The 24,462-nt window shown below is 40.5% G+C and overlaps 1 protein-coding gene across 3 annotated transcripts; it reads left to right on the forward strand.

Moving 5' to 3' along the window:
- Positions 1-529: 529 nt before the first annotated feature.
- On the forward strand, positions 530-24,462 carry muc13b (mucin 13b, cell surface associated). 3 transcript variants are annotated; one of them, XM_014158656.3, is made up of 12 exons: positions 530-825; positions 13,457-13,786; positions 17,117-17,239; positions 17,746-17,855; positions 19,190-19,248; positions 19,596-19,789; positions 21,093-21,227; positions 21,354-21,396; positions 21,541-21,578; positions 21,794-21,881; positions 22,050-22,308; positions 23,302-24,462. In XM_014158656.3, exons 1-12 carry the CDS (start codon positions 762-764, stop codon positions 23,581-23,583), a joined length of 1,725 nt encoding a protein of 574 aa, XP_014014131.2. In that variant the 5' UTR covers positions 530-761; the 3' UTR covers positions 23,584-24,462. The 3 variants fall into 3 exon arrangements, with proteins under 3 accessions (XP_014014131.2, XP_014014130.2, XP_045558538.1); XM_014158655.3 differs by having other exon boundaries at positions 566-825; positions 13,430-13,786; XM_045702582.2 differs by having other exon boundaries at positions 626-825; positions 13,403-13,786.

The raw sequence follows: 24,462 nt of genomic DNA on the forward strand, positions 1-24,462 counted from the left end.
CTTCCAGAATGTTACTTTTTTACGTTGTACATTTTAGTTTGAAATGTTGGTCAAACTTTGTCTAAAGCCTACAGGTATAGCCAGCTTTAAATGCTTTATAACTTGTTATGCATGAGTCTCTTATTAGGCTTATAGTTATGTCAGAAATGTTAAACTTACTCAAAATGGCTGGTCTTTAATCATAATCATTATGATATATATATTATTTGATGATATTACATTAGAATGGGGTCATACATAAATGACTTATATCTGGCCAGACAGCCTATTGCATGTAGCCTAGTTTTGACTCTAGTCATATTGCGAAATAGATTGACTCAATTTGATTATATGTCCAAAATACGCAATTTAGTCTTTCCCACTACTTTTCATGGCAAAACCCAGAGCCTTATAAATACATTTCTATTTTTTTTATTAAGTAACAGATCGGCTGTTTTTGACGGCGCGGAATTTATTCCTAGTATGACCAATTACCCTAAACACGAAAGTAGGTGAGCGGTTTGATTGTGTCTTCCTAATCAGGGAAAAAATAATAATAAAGTACTAAGCATGACGCGGTTATTAAGTGATCATAGTGCATTAACATACTCATAAAATAAAATACGTGCCGCCCTCGCGATGAGTGGTCAAAGACACCTGAGCCATCAGTATTCACACAACGAGGAAGACCACCTGGCGACGCACCTAGAAGAACTCACCGTATTTATCGCCTGAAGAAAGTTTCTCCTTTTATGTTAATTTGATTTCATGAGCTGAGCAAGATGTTCGTCGTTAGACTTATTCTCTTCTTATGCCTTGCAGTGGCCGTTTTCGGACAGATATCAAGTAAGTTTAACGGTCTCTCCCCCATTTTGGACAACAGGTTGTCGTTATATAGTCTATTGAATGTCTTTGTCGAACAATGCATTTCAAACCAGTTTAGTTAGTCTTAAAGCTAAAATCCATAATCGAAACAATAACAAAGCGACTCCCTGCCTCTGAGGGATGGGCCTGGAGAACTCTCAAATGTATAGACTGAGCTATGGATGAAAGGACTGACCATCCATGATATCCACATTTGAGTTTAACCATGTTTTGAGGATATACGGTGTTTGTTTACGTTTACAAAGTTCACAAACATAAATGTATAAGTCTAAAAAATGGATGTAGGAACTAAGGATTATAGTTTTAAAGAAACGGAAAGGGGCTGTGGGTTATGAACTTGAGTTTAAACACATTTGAAAAAAAAAAAATTAAATTCAGTAAAAGTTAGAATTCAATCATAAGACTAATGCACTGAGTTATCCTTACATTCTCATAAATCAGGAGTAAGACTGAAGTTAATGAAAGCAGGCTATCATTGGTGAAAGGCTGTAATGCTTTCAAGTTGCCTCTGAAGAGTGAGCGCTCAATCTGCTGTTCAATGGTCACTTCTAACTTCCAATACTAATTTACTCACACAAATTCAAAGAAATTAGTAGGCCTATAATTGTCATTGTTGAAACATCTGCATTTGCTTATTTGTCAACATTTTAGTATTTTTAATACCCTTCTGTGCATGTTTATATTGTTCAAAGTTAATATGTAATACTGTATCTCTGCAGTTGAAGACAAGCTGTAGGCTACAGTAAACATTACCTAGCTATTTTTCACAGCATCAATTTGGGGAAGAGTCCCGTGTGCCAAAGAGCATCTCTATAGTCACCTCTTATCCATAATTGGCTTGGATTGATACATGTCTAAAAGCATTTCCCCCCAAGCGTTGTCTTGTGGACCAGTATGGGAGATTAAGGAGTGCTACTTGAAGGATTTCCCCCAGGAATTTTAATCTGTAATTTAATTTCCCCCAGATGGTACACTGCCATACAAATGTGTTGGGAGTCTGATGAGCTGACCTGAAATATATTGGCGATTGCAACATTTTTATTATAAAGACATACATAATTGTTTTGCTACTGCTGTAGGTTTACAAATAGTTTTCATCAAATCCATGCATATACAGTATTCATTTTGTAAAGGTCCAGTCTGCCTTTGCTCCTGAAGAGTCATTTGGGTGGCCCTAAGCTTTTGAATAGATATTTTGGCTAATTCTCAGTGTTTGCAACTGTTGCAGATGCCTCACTGATTCCATGTCAGTCAGGCTGTTTAGTTCCTATATTTGAGTCTGGTCCTTACAGAGTTTGGCTGATCTGGGATCTGCTAGCATGCCAGGCTTAAGAGATGGTGCTAGCTCAACCACGTCACCATTCGATTTCTTTCCAATCGCTGAAATGCCGTTGTGTCATATTTGAACCTTTCAAATTGTTTGCCTTTATAACAGTCGTCGTATGGAGTAGACCAAGGCGCAGCGGGTTGAGTGCTCATATTTACTTTTATTGAACACTTACAAAACAAAACAAGAACACGAACGAACAACAGTCTTGCAGGCTACACACAGCAATGCAAAAACAACTTCCCACAAAAGACAGGTGATAAAAGGACAGGTGAAAAAAGGTCTACCTAAGTATGACTCCCAATCAGCAACAACGATGTACAGTTGTTCCGGATTGAGAGCCATACCAGGCCAATAAAGAAATACACAACATAGAAAAACCATAGAAATACAAAACATAGAACAATACCCAAAAATCCCGGAACACATAAAACAAACACCCCTCTTACATAAGAACATATCCCAACAAACCCCGAACCACATAAAACAAACACCCCCTGCCACGTCCTGACCAAACTACAATAACAAATAACCCCTTACTGGTCAAGACGTGACAGCCTTCACACTTTGATCCTGGTCTACAGTATTTACTACTGTATATGACGTGGTTACTCATATTCTATGGTGGCATGCCATCTGAAACAATGTTTTTAATGTCATTGCTTGAATTACTGTGGCTCTGGAAAGCTTAATTGTGAGGAAGGATAACATAAGGAATGCAAATTTAAGTTGGTTCTTCTTCGCATCTATAAGAAAAGCCAGTTTTGAGCACCCAGTTGATCATATCAAGAAATTGCATTGAGTTGGTCATTGAAATCTTCATCCAACCCGTAAATGTCAAACTGGGATGTTCTGTCCTGAGAGGAAATGATACAGCTGTGGCCCACTGATTGCCAATCTCTCTTTTTTTGTAGTCTAGGACTGCAACCTGCACTGCTTGATGGGATAATGACTATTTCAGGAATGCGCCCCTAATCCCCCTGAGTAAGCGGGAGATGTTACCACAGTAACTCAGGAGAGCATTGGCTAGGCCCTCCATCTTCTTGTTTGGCTAAAACTCAAATGACACTGCACAGTGAAGACCCCCGAGTTTCTCGCTCATTGGGATATCAAATGACTTGGCTTGATTGAGACTCAAATGACTCAGCACAGAAAATACCCTCGTTTTTTTTGCTCAGTGAGGACTCAAATGACTTGGCACAAGTGAAGAGTCCAGTGTTTCAGGGAATCCAATGTCCTGGCATAATTCCGACTCCACAGTGAGGAATCATATTGCATATTGCTTGATTCAGACTCTAATTATCTAATTCAGTCTGGAATGAGTCAATTTAAGACTACTATGGATGACTATCCTCAATTAAGGCTCTTGTGATGAGACAAATATGACCTGAGACATTTAAGCCTGCTCAGTGAACCCCCACTTGTTCGTCATGATCACTGTATTCAACAATATAGTGTACCTTGGCCTTTTTTGTGATGGTTTCTTTCTAGAGAAATGAACAGGCAAAGTCCATGAACTCATAAATACCTAGGCTTCTCGAACATTATGTTCATGTCATGCTGATAGGCATATATTTTCCTTGTCGTTTTGATGATCAGTTGACCTTAGATAGTGGAGTTGATTCATAGGCATTGCTTTTATAACTACTCAATGACACTGATGTGTGTTGCCATTAGTGCCCTGATAGAAAGTTATTGACATGGACAAACATTTTGATTATGAGACAGGGACTCAGAAAGTTGGAATGGGACCCCACTGTGTTGGTCTTCTTCATACACTTTCAGTGGGGATGTGCAGGTACGACTGTGCATGTGAAGGTGTGTGTGGGTAGGAGAGGAGAGTGTGGGGTGGGTTGCTTGGAGGTCAGATGTGAGGTTTCAATGGGGGTCTTTCAGAAACCAGTGGGATTGTGTTTCAGGTATGTCCACACACACACACACACACTGTCTTATCGTCCCTGTCAATTAATAACGTTTTAAGTGCTCTCGGTTGCAAGTCATGACTTGATAAAAAGGCTGTTAAAGAAATGTCTCAACAAGATGGGTCAATTTTATGTCTGTAATGACAGAATGTCTGGATAATGTAGCCTCTGACCTAGCGTTCATTTTGAGTACAATACGTTCCTTGCATTCAATTCAATCATAAAACTAGAATAATTTACATAATATGAGAAAAAAAACAACACGTCACGTACAGGGATTCAAACTTGGCAAAATATTCCCTTTTAGTTAATATTCTATCCATCTGAGAGGTGGTGATAAAGGTCAGTCTGTTACTTTCTCATGGGTCTTACAATCACTAACTTAAACTCTTTTATCGTGGTTTTTGTGGTTCAACTCAGAGTTTTCAACGTTTGCGTATTTCCCCAACCATTGTGTTGGTGGGCCGTCCCTCCGATCCGGATCAGGCTCTATGGAATAGTATTGTAGCATGTGTGGGTGAAAACGTGCTTTGGTGATGAAATGTCACTTCCTTACCAAGACGTATTATTATTGATCTTCTGAATCGTTCAGTGGGGTCTTTCTCTAACGTACACTACATGGCCAAAAGTATGTACAGTAGCAAGGAAAAGTATGTGAACCCTTTGGAATTACCTGGATTTCTGCATAAATTGGTCATCAAATTTGATCCGATCTTCATCTAAGTCACAACAATAGACAAACAGTGTGCTTAAACTAATAACACACAAATTATTGTATTTTTCTTGTCTATATGTAATATATAATTTAAACATCCACAGTGTAGGTTGGAAAAAGTATGTGAACCCCTAGGCTAATGACTTCTCCAAAAGTCAGGAGTCAGCTAACCTGGAGTCCAATCAATGAGACAAGATTGGAGATGTCGGTTAGAGCTGCCTTGCCCTATAAAAAACACTCACAAAATTTGAGTTTGCTATTCACAAGAAGCATTGCCTGATGTGAACCGTACCTCGAACAAAAGAGATCTCAGAAGACCTAAGATTAAGAATTGTTGACTTGCATAAAGCTGGAAAGGGTTACAAAAGTATCTCTAAAAGCATTGATGTTCATCAGTCCACGGTAGGACAAATTGTCTATAAATGGAGAAAGTTCAGCACTGTTGCTACTCTCCCTAGGAGTGGCCGTCCTGCAAAGATGACTACAAGAGCACAGCGCATAATGCTCAATGAGGTTAAGAAGAATCCTAGAGTGCCAGCTAAAGACTTATAGAAATATCTGGAACATGCTAACATCTCTGTTGGTGAGTCTACGATACGTAAAACACTAAGTAAGAATGGTGTTCATAGGAGGACACCACGGAAGAAGCCACTGCTGTCCAAAAAAACCAAAAAAATATTCTGTGGACAGATGAAACTACAGTTGAGTTGTTAGGAAGGAACACAAAACACTATGTGAGGACGAAAAAAAGGCACAACACACCAACATCAACCTCGTCCCAACTGTAAAGTATGGTGGAGGGAGCATCATGTTTTGGCGCTGCTTTGCCGCCTCAGGGCCTGGACAGCTTGCTATCATCGATGGAAAAATGAATTCCCAAGTTTATCAAGACATTTTTCAGGAGAATTTTAGGCTATCTGTCCGCCAATTGAAGCTCAACAGAAGTTGGGTGATGCAAAAGGACAACGACCCAAAACACAGAAGTAAATCAACAACAGAATGGCTTCAACAGAAGAAAATACGCCTTCTGGAGTGGCCCAGTCAGAGTCCTGACCTCAACCCGATTAAGATGCTGTGGCTTGACCTCAAGAGATCAGTTCACACCAGACATCCCAAGAATATTGCTGATCTGAAACAGTTTTGTAAAGAGGAATGGTCCAAAAGTCCTCCTGACTGTTGTGTAGGTCTGATCCGCAACTACAGAAAACATTTGCCAAAGGAGGGTCAACCAGTTATTAAATCCAAGGGTTCACATACTATTTCCACCCTAAGTTGTGAATGTTTACACGGTGTGTTCAATAAAGACATGAAAATGTGTAATTGTTTGTGTGTTATTAGCTTAAGCAAACTGTGTTTGTCTATTGTTGTGACCTAGATGAAGATCAACTTTTATGACCAATTTATGCAGAAATCCAGGTATTTCCAAAGGGTTAACATACTTTTTTTTGCCACTGTAGATACCCCTTCAAACTATTTCAGCTACACACGTTCCTGACAGGTGTATAAAATCGAGCACACAGCCATGCAATCTCCATAGACAAGCATTGGCAGTAGAATGGCCCATACTGATGAGCTCTGTGCCTTTCAACTTGGCACCGTCATAGGATGCCACATTTCCAACAACTCAGTTCGTCAAATTTCTGCCCTGCTAGAGCTGCCCGGTCAACTGTAAGTGCTGTTATTGTTAAGTGGAAATGTCTAGGGGCAACAAAGGCTCAGCGGCCACACATGCTCCCAGAACGGGACCGCCGAGTGCTGAAGCGTGTATCGCGTAAAAATTGCCTGTCCTCGGTTGCAGCACTCACTACCGAGTTCCGAATTGCCTCTGGAAGCAACGTCAGCACAATGGAAACGCCTTCTCTGAAGTGATTAATCACGCTCCACCATCTGGCAGTCCGACGGATAACGGATTAATCTGGGTTTGGCGGATGCCAGTAGAAAGCTACCTGCTTGAATGCATAGTGCCAACTGTAAAGTTTGGTGGAGGAGGAATAATGGTCTGGGGCTGTTTTTCATGTTTCTGTCTAGGCCCCTTAGTTCCAGTGAAGGGAAATCTTAACGCTACAGCATAAAATGACATTCTAGGCGATTCTGTGCTTCCAACTTTGTGGCAACAGTTTGGAGAAGGCCTTTTCCTGTTTCAGCATGACAATGCCCCCGTGCACAAAGCGAGGTCCATACAGAGATGGTTTGTCGATCTGTGTGGAAGAACTTGACTGGCCTGCACAGAGCCCTGACCTCAACCCCATCGAACACCTTTGGGATGAATTGGAACGCCGACTGCGAGCCAGGCCTAATCCCCCATCCCCCATCATCAGTGCCCGACCTCACTAATGCTCTTGTGGTTGAAGGGAAGCAGGTACCCCACAGCAATGTTCCAACATCTAGTTGAAAGCCTTCCCAGTAGAGTTATAGCAGCAAAGGGGGGACCAACTCCATATTAATGCCCATGACTTTAAAATGAGATGTTCGGGGAGCAAGTGTCCACGTACTTTTGGCCATGTAGTGTTATCATTAACATTATTTCCCAAAAGTCCGATTTTATAACCTAATACATCTGAAAATAAGCACTGAGCTCTGACATAGCTGTGAAGGTTTCTCGTAACAACTTTGACGATTTTACATTTTGTGGTCTTTAAAGTTGTTTCCGCGGGTTTCAAAATTGACACAAGCTGAATTAAATGTAAAAGGCTTTGAAAACAAAAGCTTGGTATACGCTCAGTGCTCCGTTGACATTTCAGAGACACGCTTGTTTTTGTGAGAAATCGTTGAAAAATAAGAGGTATTTCGAGTGAATATGAAAAGCGTATACTAAAATATGAAAATACTAGTCATGTTTCAAAATCGATATCCATCTTAGTTCTATTGTTTTATGTCCTGCGGATTCGAGAAGAAAGATGAGAAGTTCAACGGGAAAGTGAGCCTGTCAAAATTCTTGCACAGAATCCAGCCTAGCTGTTGCGATGCAATTTTCCAGATTTTTGACCAGTTTTTTTCTCTGGCCTCCATTGATTTCGTCACCATAATTCTGGCCATCCTACAAGGGTCAAAACTCCAATAACTTTTGAACGGATTATGTTAGAGGAATGAGGATTGGTCGAAAGATGCATTTTTGATTGGACATGCTAAGTGTTGTTGTCTAACTTTGCACAATTTCCCCAAGACGATTTCCCAGAAATGAGCTATGAATCAAATCAAATGAAATCAAATGTATTTATATAGCCCTTCTTACATCAGCTGATATCTCAAAGTGCTGTACAGAAACTATACGAACTGTCTCATATACAGGTAACAGACAAAATATAGAACACACAAGTAAATTAGAGTTTTGGTGTCTCTTATGGTGTGCTGTGCATTTTCCTGCTAGTTTGGAACCACCAAGACTCTTCCTACACTTTTTCCTAACCAAACTGAGCAATCGGGGGAGAAGGGCCTTGGTCAGGGAGGTGAACAAGAACCCGACAGTCGCTCTGACAGAGCTCCAGAGTTCCTCTGTGGAGATGGGAGAACCTTCCAGAAGGACAACCATCTCTGCAGCACTCCACCAATCAGGCCTTTATGGTAGAGTGGCTGACGGAAGCCATTCCTCAGTAAAGACACATAACTGCCCGCTTGGAGTTTGCCAGAAGGCACCTAAAGGACTCTCAGACCATGAGAAACAAGATTCTCTGGTCTGATGAAACCAAGATTGAGCTCTTTGGCCTGAATGGTGGCAGCATCATATTTTTCAGCGGCAGGGACTGGGAGACTAGTCAGGATCGAGGGAAAGTTGAGCGGAGCAAAGTACAGAGATCCTTGATGAAAACCTGCTCCAGAGTGCTCAGGACCTCAGACTGGGGCGGAGGTTCACCTTCCAACAGGACAACGACCCTAAGCACACAGCCAAGACAACGCAGAAAAGCTTCGGGACAAGTCTCTGAATGTCCTTGAGAGGCCCAGCCAGAGCCCGGACTTGAACCCGATCGAACATCTCTGGAGAGACCTGAAAATAGCTGTGCAGCGACGCTCCCCATCCAACCTAACAGAACTTGAGAGGATCTGCAGAGATGAATGGGAGAAACTCCCCAAATACAAGTGTGCCAAGCTTGTAGCGTAATACCTAAGAAGACTCGAGGCTGTAATCGCTGCCAAAGGTGCTTCAACAAAGTACTGAGTAAAGGGTCTGAATACTTTTTGTTTTATTCATAAAAAACAGTTTTTGCTTTGTCATTATGGGGTATTGTGTGTAGATTGATGAGGGACATTTTTTATTTAATCCAGTTTAGAATAAGGCTGTAACGTAACAAAATGTGGAAAAAGTCAAGGGGTCAAGGGGAAAATGTGATATTTCAGTTTTTTTATATAAACTCAGCAAAAAAAGAAACGTCCTTTTTTTCAGGACCCTGTCTTTCAAAGATAATTCGTAAAAATCCAAATAACTTCACAGATCTTCATTGTAAAGGGTTTAAACATTGTTTCCCATGCTTGTTCATGATCCATAAACAATTAATGAACGTGCACTTGTGGAACGGTCGTTAAGACACTAACAGCTTACAGACGGTAGGCAATTAAGGTCAAAGTAATGAAAACTTAGGACACTAAAGAGGCCTTTCTACTGTCTCTGAAAAACACCAAAAGAACGATGCTCAGGGTCCCTGCTCATCTGCGTGAACGTGCCTTAGGCATGCGTGCCCAGGCACGCACAATCCCTCCATCAGTGCTCAGACTGTCCGCAATAGGCTGAGATAGGCTGGACTGAGGGCTTGTAGACGTTTATTCGCGTTTATCGTCGAAGGAATGAGCGTTATACCGAGGCCTGTACTCTGGAGTGGGATCGATTTGGAGGTGGATGGTCCGTCATGGTCTAGGGCGGTGTGTCACAGCATCATCGGACTGAGCTTGTTGTCATTGCAGGCAATCTCAATGCTGTGCGTTACAGGGAAGACATCCTCCTCCCTCATGTGGTACCCTTCCTGCAGGCTCATCCTGACATGACCCTCCAGCATGACAATGCCACCAGCCATACTGCTCGTTCTGTGCGTGATTTCCTGCAAGACAGGAATTTCAGTGTTCTGCCATGGCCAGCGAAGAACCCGGAACTCAATCCCATTGAGCACGTCTGGGACCTGTTGGATCGGAGGGTGAGGGCTAGGGCCATTCCCCCCAGAAATGTCTGGGAACTTGCAGGTACCTTGATGGTGGAAGAGTGGGGTAACATCTCACAGCAAGAACTGGCAAATCTGGTGCAGTCCATGGGGAGGAGATATACTGCAGTACAAAATGCAGCTGGTGGCCACACCAGATACTGACTGTTACTTTTGATTTTGACTTTGTTCAGGGACACATTATTCCATATCTGTGGAACTTGTTCAGTTTATGTCTCAGTTGTTGAATCTTGTTATGTTCATAGAAAGAAATATTTACACATGTTAAGTTTGCTGAAAATTAACACAGTTGACAGTGAGAGGACGTTTATTTTTTTTTCTGAGTTTACATTTGCAGAAAAAAACACTTTTATTTGTCATTATGGGGTGTTGTGTGTAGATTGAGGAAAAAAGGTCTGAATGCTTTCCGAATGCATTGTAAACTTAGTATTATTTTCTTAGCTACAGTATACATATCTCCCTGGCATATTACATCATTTATGCAGCAGCATACAAGACATTGTTGGACTCACCCTGTTGTTGTGCTCTGCTCACTTGAACAGGAAGGTGGTGCGGTGGGCCTTCGTGGGCAAATTTTGTCATCAGGCTTTGTAATCAAAGTCTGTCATTCTCTGGATTTATGGCGCTTTCAAGACACCTGGGAACTCCGAAAAAAATAAGGTTGAATCATGACGTTAGTGATCTTCAGGTCGGAGCTCTAGAAAGAGGCCCAAGTTCCCGACTTGGAATCCGAGTTGGATGACAATTCAAAATGTATTTTCCCAGTCTAAGCTTGTTTTTTTTCAAGAGTTCCCAGTTGTCTGAGATTTCCCAGTTCTGATTTTCCAGTTGTTTTGAACGCGACAGAAGTCATGACAGCATGGCCAATGTTGAATGTTTATCCTTTTAAGCTTGGAAAAGAGACCTTTAAACACAGACTTGGACCACACATCCACTCCAATGAATCGCAGGCTAGTGATTGCTTTGTTTGCAGTTACCCACTGATTCCTTCCAAACCACTCATTGTTGAATTTGCGATTTCCAACTTGTTGTGTAATGTTTATGTCCAATGGCCAATGAGCACCGAAACATTTTATCTATAATTTCTTCGTATTTTCCTCTGGCTGACCCACCACCACAGAAAGCACTGAGTTAGGCTAAAACACCTGCATTACTCAAGAAAGCAAAAAAGAGACTGTTTGTATGCGGCTTTATTAACTCAAATATGTTTAGTTTTTTTCCATTGTTTGCAAACTGATATGTGACACGTATTAATGCCAAAATAACATGCAAAACAGACACACCTGCACTGAATGACGGGTCGCCACTGGTCATTAAAAGGAGTTGGTAGAAGCAGTATAGGAACTTATCAGAAGTATTTAAGTGTCATGAATATTTTGCAATTAACTTCCCTAACCATTACAAAGTAGTTTCATTGTAGGGCAAATTCATGTCCCGAATTGTCTTGTGTGTTTTATGTGTGGACGTGAATCATTATATAATTTTACTGTGACACGAAAGAGGAAGAGACAGTGAAATTCAGCCCCTTTCCTGGCTGCTCACCCCCCCAGTGAACACGTAACCAAGCGATAAATCTATTTAGTCACACAACACAAAGTACAGAGCAGGTTACCTACCTACAGTACAAATAATGGCATTGTCTACGCCTAGTAGTTATGGCCTTGGACAGTGGACTCTTGCGTATTTTATTACATGACATGCTTTTTCTCTGAGTGATACCTGTAAATATGTTTCCTCTGACAGTGTAGGCATATACAATGTAGAGTGAAACTTTAGCCAAGTGTTGCTGGCTGGATAGCTTTGTTCTCTTTCAGGGGCCCCTGTAGTTCTCTTGGGAGAGGGTTGAGCTGTATACAGTCAAGGGCTGAACCCACAAGACTCCAAATAAAGACCCTATTCTTTACTGCTGCTGTTCTGCAAGAGCATCATGGTGGACAGTGAATGAAAGGATGTGGGTGTTTGTGTCTGCATTGTCTGTGTGTAGGGGTTGGTGTCTGCTTCAGTTATGAAATATGACCATTTAATCAGTGTCTATCTATCTTGGTGAACTTGGATCTGTCTTATCCTGCCAACTACAATTATCCAAATGAATGGCATATTATAGATTTTATCGTAGCATTAAGAAGCAATGGCTTAAGTCGCAGAGGGACCTAGCCTATACTGTATATGGGCTTAGTTTGTCATGTTAACTGTACATGCCCAATGCTGCATTTTTATTTGTTCACAGCTTGCCGCTTGCTGTTACGTGCCCTGGATTGCACCTGAAACGTAAACATAACGCAATGTTTATCATCCCGATGGTCTCATGATCAAGGTGACACAGTCTGCTGAAGTGGACACATCCTGTGTTTGGCAATCCTGTTATTGACGTGCTATATTATGAGTTTCAGGGTTGGTGGAGGGAAAGATGGTGGGGAGGGTGGAGAACTTTTCTGAATTCCGAATTTACCTCTAGGCCCTACCCTTCGGCACTTCATGTAGATCTGAAAGGATTGGATAGGTATAAGCAATATTGTACTTTCACCTTTTCCTCTGTACTTTCACCTTTTCGACCGAGTTACACCTGTCCAAGCCTTTAGCGCTACAGAAATACCTAAGGGACATGGGATAAGGGTTCTTCCCACACCCCTTCTACCTGAAGTGTGCACTTGTTCAAGTGCCTACCATATTTCTTACACCAGTCCAATTCTTTGAAATCCTTGATGGGGAGTGAATGAATCGATACCATCACCTCAGGGAGAAGGGGGGGGGGAAACCGTATTGGGCTAGGGTGGAACATAGAGGATAGGAAGACTCAATGTTTTTCCAGGGCCCATGCCAGTAGGTTGTGGGAGTCTTCCCAGCTGGGCCGATTAGAGAGGGGAGGAAGAGAGTCTGGCTGTGGCAGTACAGCCTTGTTTCCATTGTGTGACAGTAAATCAAGAATGAACTGGTCTTCTCTACCCATCACAGTACCTGACCATTGACAATATTTCCTGTCCAATTTCATTATATAGAATTTCTTAGAATTAAAAAGTTTTTGTAACATATTGTTATACATTAGCTACAGTAAAAATGAGTGTCAACTTTTTTTATGGGACACAGACCTTTCCAGTCAGCCACTGAATGTTGTTTTTGCTACAGTAATTATCTTAAAGGGCAATTCCACATCTTTTCAACCTCATATTCATTATCTCCAGTACAATACCAATACCAGTGTCTACATATGTGAAAACGATGCATTTCTACGTTTTGTAGTTAAAAATATGAAGTTAAAATGTTTTACTCATTGACATCAAAAGTAAAAACATTGATTTTCAAACAATATGAGATTTGCTGTGACACTGAAATGGATTGGTGAAATGCCATCCCCTGGCAAAAAAAAATCATTGCAGGTTTTGAAAAGTGGTGCAATTGCACTTTAATCTTTTTTTTAATCTATACCCTTCAGACGCTAATCCCAATTCTGAACCCCCAGCTACTGACGTTCCCCTGTCTACTGCAGCTCCCCCGTCTACAGAGGCTCCCCCATCTACTGAGGCTCCCCCGTCTACAGAGGCTCCCCCGTCTACTGAGGCTCCCCCGTCTACAGAGGCTCCCCCGTCTACTGAGGCTCCCCCGTCTACTGAGGCTCCCCCATCTACTGAGGCTCCCCCATCTACAGAGGCTCCCCCGTCTACTGAGGCTCCCCCGTCTACAGAGGCTCCCCCGTCTACAGAGGCTCCCCCGTCTACAGAGGCTCCCCCGTCTACTGAGGCTCCCCCGTCTACTGAGGCTCCCCCGGCTACTGACGCAACACCAACACCGGAGGCCACTACAACACCATCAAAATCAGGTAGGCTCATTAGTCATCCAGCTAACCTTCTTGTTTTTCCATGACCAGGGGTGACAAACAGCAGGCACCAATTTCAAATGGGCTGTCATGTAGGCTTGTTAAGATTGATTTTCTTTAAAAAAAAAAAAAATTCAATGACTAAAGCCATATAGCTTGTAGAAATGATAATGGCTGATGGAAAATTATTAGCTTAACAATCACTGAAACGAAAGCTAGACAGTCAGGGAACATTTATTGAAAGAGGAGTAATTGTTTTGCAGATTTTGACGATAAAACAAAAGCTAGAGTCATTGAGCATCAGAAATTCCAAAGACTATGGATAGAGGAGTATATTTTGCAAACTGTGACGGCAAGGCAATACAACCCATTTTCATTGCTGCCCTCTAGACATCAGTGAAGGCCCTCGGGGCGAAATGACTTAGTTGTTTAGATGACAGAATGGCAGTTCCCTAAATTGACTGGAATAGGGTATGGATTGGGTTAACACCATTATCAGACCTCGAAAAGTTATCTGGTGACATGATTAGATTTCAGGCAATTATTTCAATGCACATATACAGTGCCTTCAGAATGTATTCACGCCACTTGACTTTTTCCAAATAAAATAAAATACCAATATGTTTTCCAATGCCTCGCAAAGATGAGCACATATTGGTATTTTATTTTATTTAACCTTTATTTAACTAGGCAATTCAGTTAAGAACAAATTCTTATTTACAATGACGGCCTAGGAACACTGGGTTAACTGCCTTGTTCAGGGGCAGAATGATAGATTTTTAACTTGTCTGCTCGGGGATTCAATCTAGCAACCTTTCGGTTACTGGCCCAATGCTCTAACCACTAGGCTACCTGCTGATAACAATAAAAAAAAAGCTGACAATGAATATCCCTTTGAGCATGGTGAAGTTATTAATTTGGATAGTGTATCAATGCATCCAGTCACTACAAAAATACAGACACCCATCCTAACTCAGTTGCCGGAGAGGAAGGAAACCGCTAAGGGATTTCACCATGAGGCCAATGGTGACTTTTTAAAACAGAGTTTAACCGTTGTGATAGAAGAAAACTGAGGATGGATCAATAACATTGTAGTTACTCTACAATATTACCCTAATAAAAGAAGGAAGAATACAGAATAAAAAATATTCCAAAACATGCATCTTGTTTGCGACAGGGCACTAAAGTAACACTGCAAAAAATGTGTGTGTAACTTTTTGTGTAACTTTTGTCCTGAATACAAAGTGTTATGTTTGGGGCAAATCCAATCCAACACATTACTGAGTACCACTCTCCCATATTTTCAAGCATAGTGGTGGCTGCATCATGTATGCTTGTAATCGTTAATGACTGGGGAGTTTTTCAAGATAAAAAAAGAAACGGAATGGAGCTTAACACAGGCAAAATCCTAGAGGAAAACCTGGTTCAGTCTGCTTTCCACCAGACACTGGGAGATGAATTCACCTTTCAGCAGGACAATAACCTAAAACACTGTAGTTTCTTCTACAGTGATTACCCATTATGGGCATAGCCAATTCAATATTAAAATCCAAAATGAGTGCCCCATTGCCAATCTTAAGTGGTGATATGATATCCCACTTTGGATATTTTTTTATTTATGTGCATTATTTTCAGAGTAAGAATTTAAAAAGGTAATTACATTTTGTACATCATTTTCAGGATTCACAGATTAATAATTGACACCTAGTGTGGTGGCAGGTAGCCTTAAGGTTAAGACCATTGGGCCAGTAACCGAAAGGTTGCTGGTTCAAACCTCCAAGCCGACTAGATGAAAAATTGTTCTGGGGACTTGGCTGATTTCTTTTGATTTTCCCATGATGTCAAGCAAAGAGGCACTGAGTTTGAAGGTAGGCCTTGAAATACATCCACAGGTACACCTCCAATTGACTCAAATGATGTCAATTAGCCTATCAGACGCTTCTAAAGCCATGACATCATTTTCTGGAATTTTCCAAGCTGTTTAAAGGCACACAACTTAGTGTATGTAAATTTCTGACCCACTGAAATTGTGATACAGTGAATTATAAGTGAAATAATCTGTCTGTGAACAGTTGTTGGAAAAATTACTTGTGTCATGCACAAAGTAGATGTCCTAACCGACTTGCCAAAACTATAGTTTGTTAACAAGAAATTTGTGGAGTGGTTGAAAAACGAGAAGTACACACACAAGGGCTGTGTTTAGGATGAAGGAAATGCAGTAAACATTTTAAGTAAGTGGTAATGGGGCTGTTTTGATCAACCAGTGGAGGAAAGTTATTATTGTGGCTAACATGGCAATTGGGTACGGTGTGCTGCTGCATGACTATTGGTATTTGGGTCACATTTGAATAGCAGTGCGTGGTCACCCTGAGGACACCCTGAGCAACAGGAGCAAACGGACCTCAATGAAAGTTGAATAACTGTGTGCAACATTTTTATTATTTATTTACCCTTATTTTACCAGGTAAGTTGAATGAGAACATATAATTTTTTACAGCAACGACCGGGGGAATAGTTATAGGGGGGAGGAGAGGGGATGAATGAGACAATTGGATGCTGGGGATGATTAGGTGGCCATGATGGTATGAGGGCCAGATTGGGAATTTAGTCAGGACACCCGTTTTAATATTCCATCCAAAAAAAGGCGCCCTACGCAGGGCAATGATAACTTCACTGCCCTGGGGAATTGGGATCTCCTTTGACCAGATAGAAGAGTGCCCCCTACTGGCCTTCCAACACCACTTCCAGCAGCATCTGGTCTCCCATCCAGGGACTGACCAGGGACCGACCAGGACTGATACTGCTTAGCTTCAAAGGCAAGCCAGCAGTGATTTGGAAGCAGGGTGACATGCTGCTGGCAATTTCAAGAGCACTTAAGGGAACTTAATTAGTATGTACTGTTGCAAATGTAACCAAACATTTATTTGCACAAACCTTTATTTGCAACATGTAAAAAGACAAAGTAACATGGTGACAGTCTAACATAACATGGTGACAGCTTATATATAAACCACTTATAAAATTAACTATATTAACTACACTTTTTGTTGTCCTATTTTAACTACAACTAAAATAGGAAAATGAAAAATGTATAGAACTGAACTCACCCTTGGTTTCCCTGCTAGAAATCTGTACCTCGTTGAAATGCATCAAGCAAACCGGTTGTACACCTCAGATTTTTATTCTTCAGGGCAATTTTGCTGTTTAGTGGACAGAAAGTCTCCCCAAGACTTGCTCTGTACCATCTATTCTACACAGATTATTTTGTATTAATAAATGCATCACAAAGTGCTACGTGTGTTCTGAAGAACTGTGTTTCTCTTTGATTTTAAGATCCCTGTGCCTCACACCCATGCAAAGGTGGCAGCAGCTGTCAGCCAGGCTATAACTCCCACTTCACCTGTCTCTGTCTGGCTGGCCAAAAATACTCTGAGGCTAGAGGGCTATGTGAGGAAGGTGGGTATCTCCTGTCTGCCACCACTAGTGGGTGCTACAATACCATGGAGGACAGAGCGATATAGGCCTAAATAGCTCTGATTGATAGGGAGGAGAGCTTCATCATCTGCAATGAAAAGTTAGGAACTTTAGAAACTATTCTGATTTAAGACCAGTTTAGAGTGTTTTGTCCTGAGTATGGTTAAGTGTGGATAAACTGGTTCTAGATTTGTATTTAGCTTCCATGTGAAGCAATCGGATAGGCTTAGGTTTTGGCCAATAAATTGATATATTTATAAATGTATGAATACATAAATGAGAGCAACCTAGATGACAATGGCTAGAGGAGTCAAACTCAGTTAAAGATATATTATATTAGCTATAGCATCTATACATGTATATTGGATCTCATGTACCATCTCCTCTGTGGGCTTTTTAACACAATGCTACACCCCCACCATTTTCAATAGGTGCTTATAATTCTTATTTGTCATGTGATACCACCATGTGTTGATTCTGAATTTCAGCCAAGGTCTTCCCTGGATCTCTGACCCTACCTAATCAGCCCTTTGACGAAAGCATGACCAACCCACAATCAGAAAGTTTCAACGCCACAGCTGACAGTTTAATTGCTTTGGTAAAATAGATATTATACTTTTTACACTGTATGTATGTCTGGCTGTAGTTCAAAATCACAACTTTTCTGCAACGTCACATAGGTCATTACCAAGCTGTTTGTGACATTTTGACAACGTGTGAGCTGGGTAACAGCTGCATTACACTTGTTTCTAAGTCCTTGGAAACTATCCCAGTCAACCCAGGTCGTAGAAGCTGTAGAATTTCTCCCAAGCAGGTATTTTCAGAACAGTTAGTGCAGTAATTCTGAGGAGAAAATATGGGTTAACTTGATCTTCTAAGGAGCATCCATGTTGACCCGTTCAATCAGTGAACATACATCCACTGTAGTAATATGAACATTCTCATTTACTTACTTAATCTCACATATGAGATGAAGTTGATAAAGAAGTGCCATCTATTTTAAACATTTTCTAATTAACGTGATGGGATACAATTTCATGTGTGTGTGGGTATCCTTCAGTCAGTATCAGCTACTGTAATGGCCTCGAAATATGCTAATAAAGATGGACCCCCATGTAAAAATACGATAACGACGACTTTAGTACAACCCCTAGGGATTGGACCCTCTTGGTATAATGGATCAGGTTTTGGAATGGCAGTCACAGGGACTAGGGTTAGGGTCCTGGTCGGGTTACCCACCTAATTAACTACATTGGTGTAGGAAGTGGTTAGTACCATTGGAAGCATGTCCCTAGCAAGTCTGGGCCACAGTAACATTTTCTGAGGCATAGCTATTTGTGGTTGTTAGTGTGCATGCATTACAAAGTAATCAGAGCTATTCTCACTATATTGAAATGCCTTAGCTGCTATTCAGCTTGAATTCTACATCTCACAACTATAAAAACAAACAACATTTTCTTCGGGAAATGTACCATTTAAGTAATATTTAGCTTACCATAGAAGTATTATGTCAGTAGTGACGTCATCTACCATAAGGCCATGTTTACTTTGCAGGCTGACTAATACTATCTATTGAGTGATGGAATGTCCCATAAATGTATTGCTCAAATCAATTTATACAAGACATGTTTTGCCGCTATATAATCCAAAAGAAAGCTTGAGATGTTTACTGGAAGCCTGAGAACATGTTTGCTGTTATCTTGCAACTTTTCAGTAGGCTACATCTTATCTTTTTCCTTTTGCTGTTCGCAATTCACAAATGATTATTTTAATTCAAATGATTAGATTCACCATGATTGAACCATACCCATCTACGACAATGTTTGTAACAAACAACAATCTCCTTTATTTAGCTGTACTAGGCTAATAATGATGAACTGTCCAGTGAAATTATATTGTGAACTAATTAGCATTTGTCTGTCCATAATACAGATGGGGAAGGTTTTTGTGGATACACCTGGCTACATTGATTCCACAGTGCTGAATCTCAGGTCAGTGTTAATGTAGTTACTGTGGTCCCTGTTTTTACCAATAAACTATAATTTTGCATTACCACTCACGCTATAGGCTACACTACAATTTCTTTGTTGTTGGTTTGATTCTAACAAACTACCTTCATCCTTGAAGTTAATGTCTTGAATTTTTTTAACCTAATTTATTGTCAGTCCAGATTATTATAGCCATCATGATAATGTATCATTTTGATTTGGAGGATATCACACGCCCAAGACAACTATTGAGAGAAGATTGATGCTGTTGCTATCACTACTTTCATGAGTATGTGATAGTTCCATGATGATCATAATTCTAAAAACACTGACACTAATTTGCCTCCTAGCGAAATAGTTCCAGCTCGTACCTCCTGGTCACTTAAGTCAGGTGGTGTCAACGTGATCATGGAGAACAATTTTAAACTCGACTTCAACATCGAAGAAAACGTCATCAAGGGAAAGATAGACGGTGCTATTGAAACCTGTACCAAATCGGATCCAGGTTGTTTAGATGCTCTACTTAAACAAGCAGCATACAAAGGTATGTCACCTATAGTAATAGTAACACACTATTCCCTTGATGTATAATGACTGTGGTTTAACATAAACTAGGAGGCAATCTTGTGAGAATAGCTACATTGAATGTCAAGGAGAAGACAGAGAACCAGTGGTGGGAAAAGTACTCTTTTGTCATACTTGAGTAAAAGTAAAGATAACTTAATAGAAAATGACTGACGTAAAAGTAAGTCACTGAGTAAAATACTACTTGATTAAAAGTCTAAAAGTATTTGGTTTTAAATATACTTAAGTATCAACAGTAAATGGAATTGCTAAAATGTACTTAAGTATCAAAAGTAAAAGTATAAATCATTTCAACTTCTTTATATTAAGCAAACCAGACGGCATAATTTTCTTGTTTTTATTTTATTTTATTTACGCATAGCCAGGGGCACACTCCAACACTCAGACATAATTTACAAACGTAGCGTTTGTGTTTAGTGAGTCCACCAGATCAGAGGCTGTAGGGATGATGAGGGATGTTCTCTTGATAAGTGTGTGAATTTGAACATTTTCCTGTCAAAATGTAATGAGTACTTTTGGGTGTCTGGGAAAATGTATGGAGTAGAAAGTACATTATTTTCTTTAGGAATGTAGTGAAGTAAAAGTAATAATTGCCAAAAATATAAATAGTAATGTAAAGTACAGATACCCCCAAAAACTACTTAAGTAGTACTTTAACTAAGTATGCATTCAATCACAATCATGATGCTGTCATATGACATTGGTAGTATGATGTAACTTCACACTAGGGTAGTGATCCTCCTAAATCCTGTTGCTGGAGAGCTGTACCTGTATTTTGTTCCATGATTCAACTATTCATCTGATCTCCAACCCTTTCACTAGCTGGATCTGGTGTTTCACTGCTGAGCTACAATAAAAACCTGCAGTACTGCAGCTCTCCAGGAGCAGGATTGAGGATTATTACTCTTCTAGGAAAATATGTAAAAGAGGAGTTGAACAGTAGAAAAAGGTTTGTCACTGTAACTCCCATTGATAGACGTCTGGAGCATTCAGTAGACTAGGCAACTATAGTTAAGGAATTCTGAACACTATCCACATTACTATGTACTGTTTGTAATGCTTAGTCATGTCTTTTGGATGTGATGCATTCAGGCCTCCGGGGGGTAATGAAGACATGATTGGGGGGGGGGGGGGGGCAATTGCGTCACATCAGGCAATTGATTGAATTGATGGAATTGATCACTATTTGCCCCAACCACAATGCTGAATGGAGGTACTTTCTTACTGTATGTAATCCTCTCCCTGTGGTACTGTCTATACAGAAACCAATCTGTGTGATTCGTATCGGAAACCTTGTGAGGACGTGTCAACTACTTGTCAATCTAAGAATGGTAGACCTGAATGTACCTGTCTGGACAATTACGTGAAATCGGAATACTGTACCAGAACATGCAAAGGTGAGTGGCACTGATTGTTCCTCTTACAATAGATTCTGGGGGTTTGTGTAAGAGAGGGTAAAAAGAGATTGGGGCTTGGTGGTGAGTGTGTGTGTGATAGACTTACTTTACCGTCTCTGTCTGCAGCTTGTGAAAGTGGGAAGATAGCAGTGGACGGTGTGTGTAATGAGTAAGTACTTAAAACATTTAATCAATTTAGTAATTTTCCATCAATTCATTTATTCAGTCATATCTATTTTCACATAAACAATGTCTTTCAACTGGGAGTTTGGATACAGTGCAATGGTTAACTTGCATTATTGTTCTCTTTCAGTTGTTCATTTGGTTATTCGGGTTTTAACTGCAATGAATGTAAGTATAACATACCATATTATGGTATGATTCTTCCTTCCAAGGATTTGACACTAGGCTGCCTCTGGCCTTCGCAACAGGTGTTGTTCTCACCTTTAATGTGGTGTTTCCTGTAATAGTGGTATTGAGTATACTGGTGTTTGCAAGTTTTTTAACATTTCTCTCTCTCTCCCCCCTCTCTCTTGCTCTCTCTCTCTCGCTCTCTGTCTCTGCAGCATGGAAGTTGATACTGGTAATTGTCGGCACTGTTCTTGGCGCGCTGCTACTCATCACGCTAATCATGCTGCCAGTAGTTGCACGCAAGTGAGTCACACACACACAGAGGACAACATTTACACCATAACATTTGAATCACATCAAATACAATTAAATATATACCTTCATCTTTAATCTTGTTACGATTCCACGATTGACCCTAATGGAGTATAAAATGTAGTTGTTAAATCTTATGTGTATTATCATCTTCTATAGGACGTCCAAGAAGAGCTCCTCCAAGAAGTCCTCGAAGAACGCTGAGGTTCCTACCTACACCAGCCCCTATCCCACCAAGGACTTCAGGGCATCGGCCTTAACCAATGGGGGGGTGACCAATGTCAGTTCAGGTTTTGCGGGTGTACCCAAGATCCCCCGGGCCATGCCCAACAACAACAGCTGGGACCGTGGCAGCAACCTGGAGATGACGGAGAGCGGTAGCAGACAGGCACTGGTGACCAGGGGAGACAAAGGAGGGGTAAGAACCTCGGGAAGGGAGAGAGGAAGAATGAGTGAGAAAGGAGGGTGGGGAAGACACAAGAGTTCATCTGGCCAGATAACTACCAACATATGACTTTATGTCTAATCTCGGACATTCAGAACTAACATCTTGCGTAATTGCACCAGATGCTCGATTAAGTTCTGGGGTAAACGTGTTAGAAAATCTACTAATGAAACTAGTGAAGTCTCCACCTCTAAACCGAAATACTCAGCCAGTTTTAGGCAAGTCTATGGTCAGCATGTCCCCTGATTTATCCATATGATCAATGACACAAAGTCAGTGTGTGGAATTCTGGGAGGGAAATGCTCATGCAAGGTTATTGCTAAATTGTCAAATATTTAAATGTCAGTTATCATTTGATACAAGTTGGTGATGAGTGTAACCATTATATGCCCAATTACAAAAATACCACCTCTTGGCAACGTATATCATGTCTTGAAGAAGTACCTTCATGCCCTTATGCTGTCACTTACTATAAGATAAGTGACAGAATTATTTAATGTAAAACGGAATCATTTTATTTGATCAACAGAGGATTTTCTTACCAATAATTTGAGGAAATGTTTAAAATGTGTTTTCTATTCTGTGTATCCATGAATTATATTAAATAATTAAAAATATGAACAAAAAGTATATTCAGAGTGAAGTATCTTAAGATGTGAAGTACTGTACATATAAAGTACCAAATAGTACAAAGAACTGGGCCATTTAATCCCAACGAAAAACAATTTATTGAAGAACATTTCAAGCACTTGCATTCAACATTAATTGTGTATTAAAGTATACAAAAAAGGTGTATTTGTATGACATTTTTTATTGGTTGTAATATGATGTCTTCTCAACCAGAACACTAGTTGCAACCAGAAAATGACATCATTAAAATGTCTGGCGCCAAATCTTTCCCGCTGGGTAAAGACCAAGACCCCCAGGACTGAGACTGTCAGATACAGATGTTGTTTTGTGTTTTAGATTGGCGGCTACCAGAACCCTGATGACACAAGGTACTTCAACAACAGGAACCCCTACCAGAGCGGAGGTCAGGGCAACAACCCCTACCAGAGCGGAGGTCAGGGCAACAACCCCTACCAGAGCGGAGGTCAGGGCAACAACCCCTACCAGAGCGGGGGTCAGGGCAACAACCCCTACCAGAGCGGGGGTCAGGGCAACAACCCCTACCAGAGCGGAGGTCAGGGCAACAACCCCTACCAGAGCGGAGGTCAGGGCAACAACCCCTACCAGACCCGAAGCTAGGACAACCCTTACTTTACACACGACAATGGAAGAAGAAACTGAAGACCCACTGGAACAGTCAACTAAGGATACCATTTTCTTCACAACACAAATGCTTAGAAATCAGAAAGCAATAACAATGGTTTTTAAATAGTCCTACTTGTGATTCTTCCCTATGTTCTACTCAACTTTTATGCACTGTGTATCAATCTTTTTTTTTGTACAAGAAATGATAGTTGAGTTGCAGTGTCCATTCTGAAATTGATGTAGCCAAAAGGCTGTTAATGTATTGTCGGTCAGTTTTTCTTATGTTTTTTAGTATCAGTTAATCCATTCTCATGTCCTGATTGTATTGTATAACTGTAATTAATGTGTTTTCTAATATCAATCCAATACTGTATTCATGTGTGATACATGAGGGCTTAATCTGTGACTCATGCAAATCTTACATTAACATCAATGCAAGATGTTATAACATGAAAGTCCCAAGTTTCGCGTGCTAAATCATCATTACTTTATGATTGCATGGGTCTGTCATTTTAAATGTTTCTTGTTTATTCATTTAAATATGGACGAACCCAGTTAAATTGATGTTAGGGGAATTTATTGGTGTGGTTCGCCATTATCTGTTTAATCTCTTGTACATCTATGAATTTGCTGATATTCAATCAGGGTTTAGAAACAGCAAATAATGCCTTTTATCCTTAATGTGCCATCTTAATACATATTGTATATGTAATATAAATATTGTCAAATATAAATAAACAGAATGTGTGTAAAATTGTTCAACCATACATACAGTTCAGTATGATGACTTTTACACAATACATTTTGTAAATGAGACTGGCTTCTTGATGTTAGAATAAAGAAAAGGAAAATAAATCAATTTTGATTGTACAA

This window comes from Salmo salar, chromosome 19, assembly GCF_965601325.2.
Source record: "Salmo salar chromosome 19, fSalSal1, whole genome shotgun sequence".
Classification (NCBI taxonomy): domain Eukaryota; kingdom Metazoa; phylum Chordata; class Actinopteri; order Salmoniformes; family Salmonidae; genus Salmo; species Salmo salar.

Coding starts and splice junctions, on each gene's coding strand:
- muc13b (XM_045702582.2), top strand. CDS start 762: ATGTTCGTCGTTAGACTTATTCTCTTCTTATGCCTTGCAGTGGCCGTT. Junction 19,790..21,092: donor TAAACAAGCAGCATACAAAG/GTATGTCACCTA, acceptor CTGTCTATACAG/AAACCAATCTGTGTGATTCG. Junction 21,397..21,540: donor GTGGACGGTGTGTGTAATGA/GTAAGTACTTAA, acceptor GTTCTCTTTCAG/TTGTTCATTTGGTTATTCGG.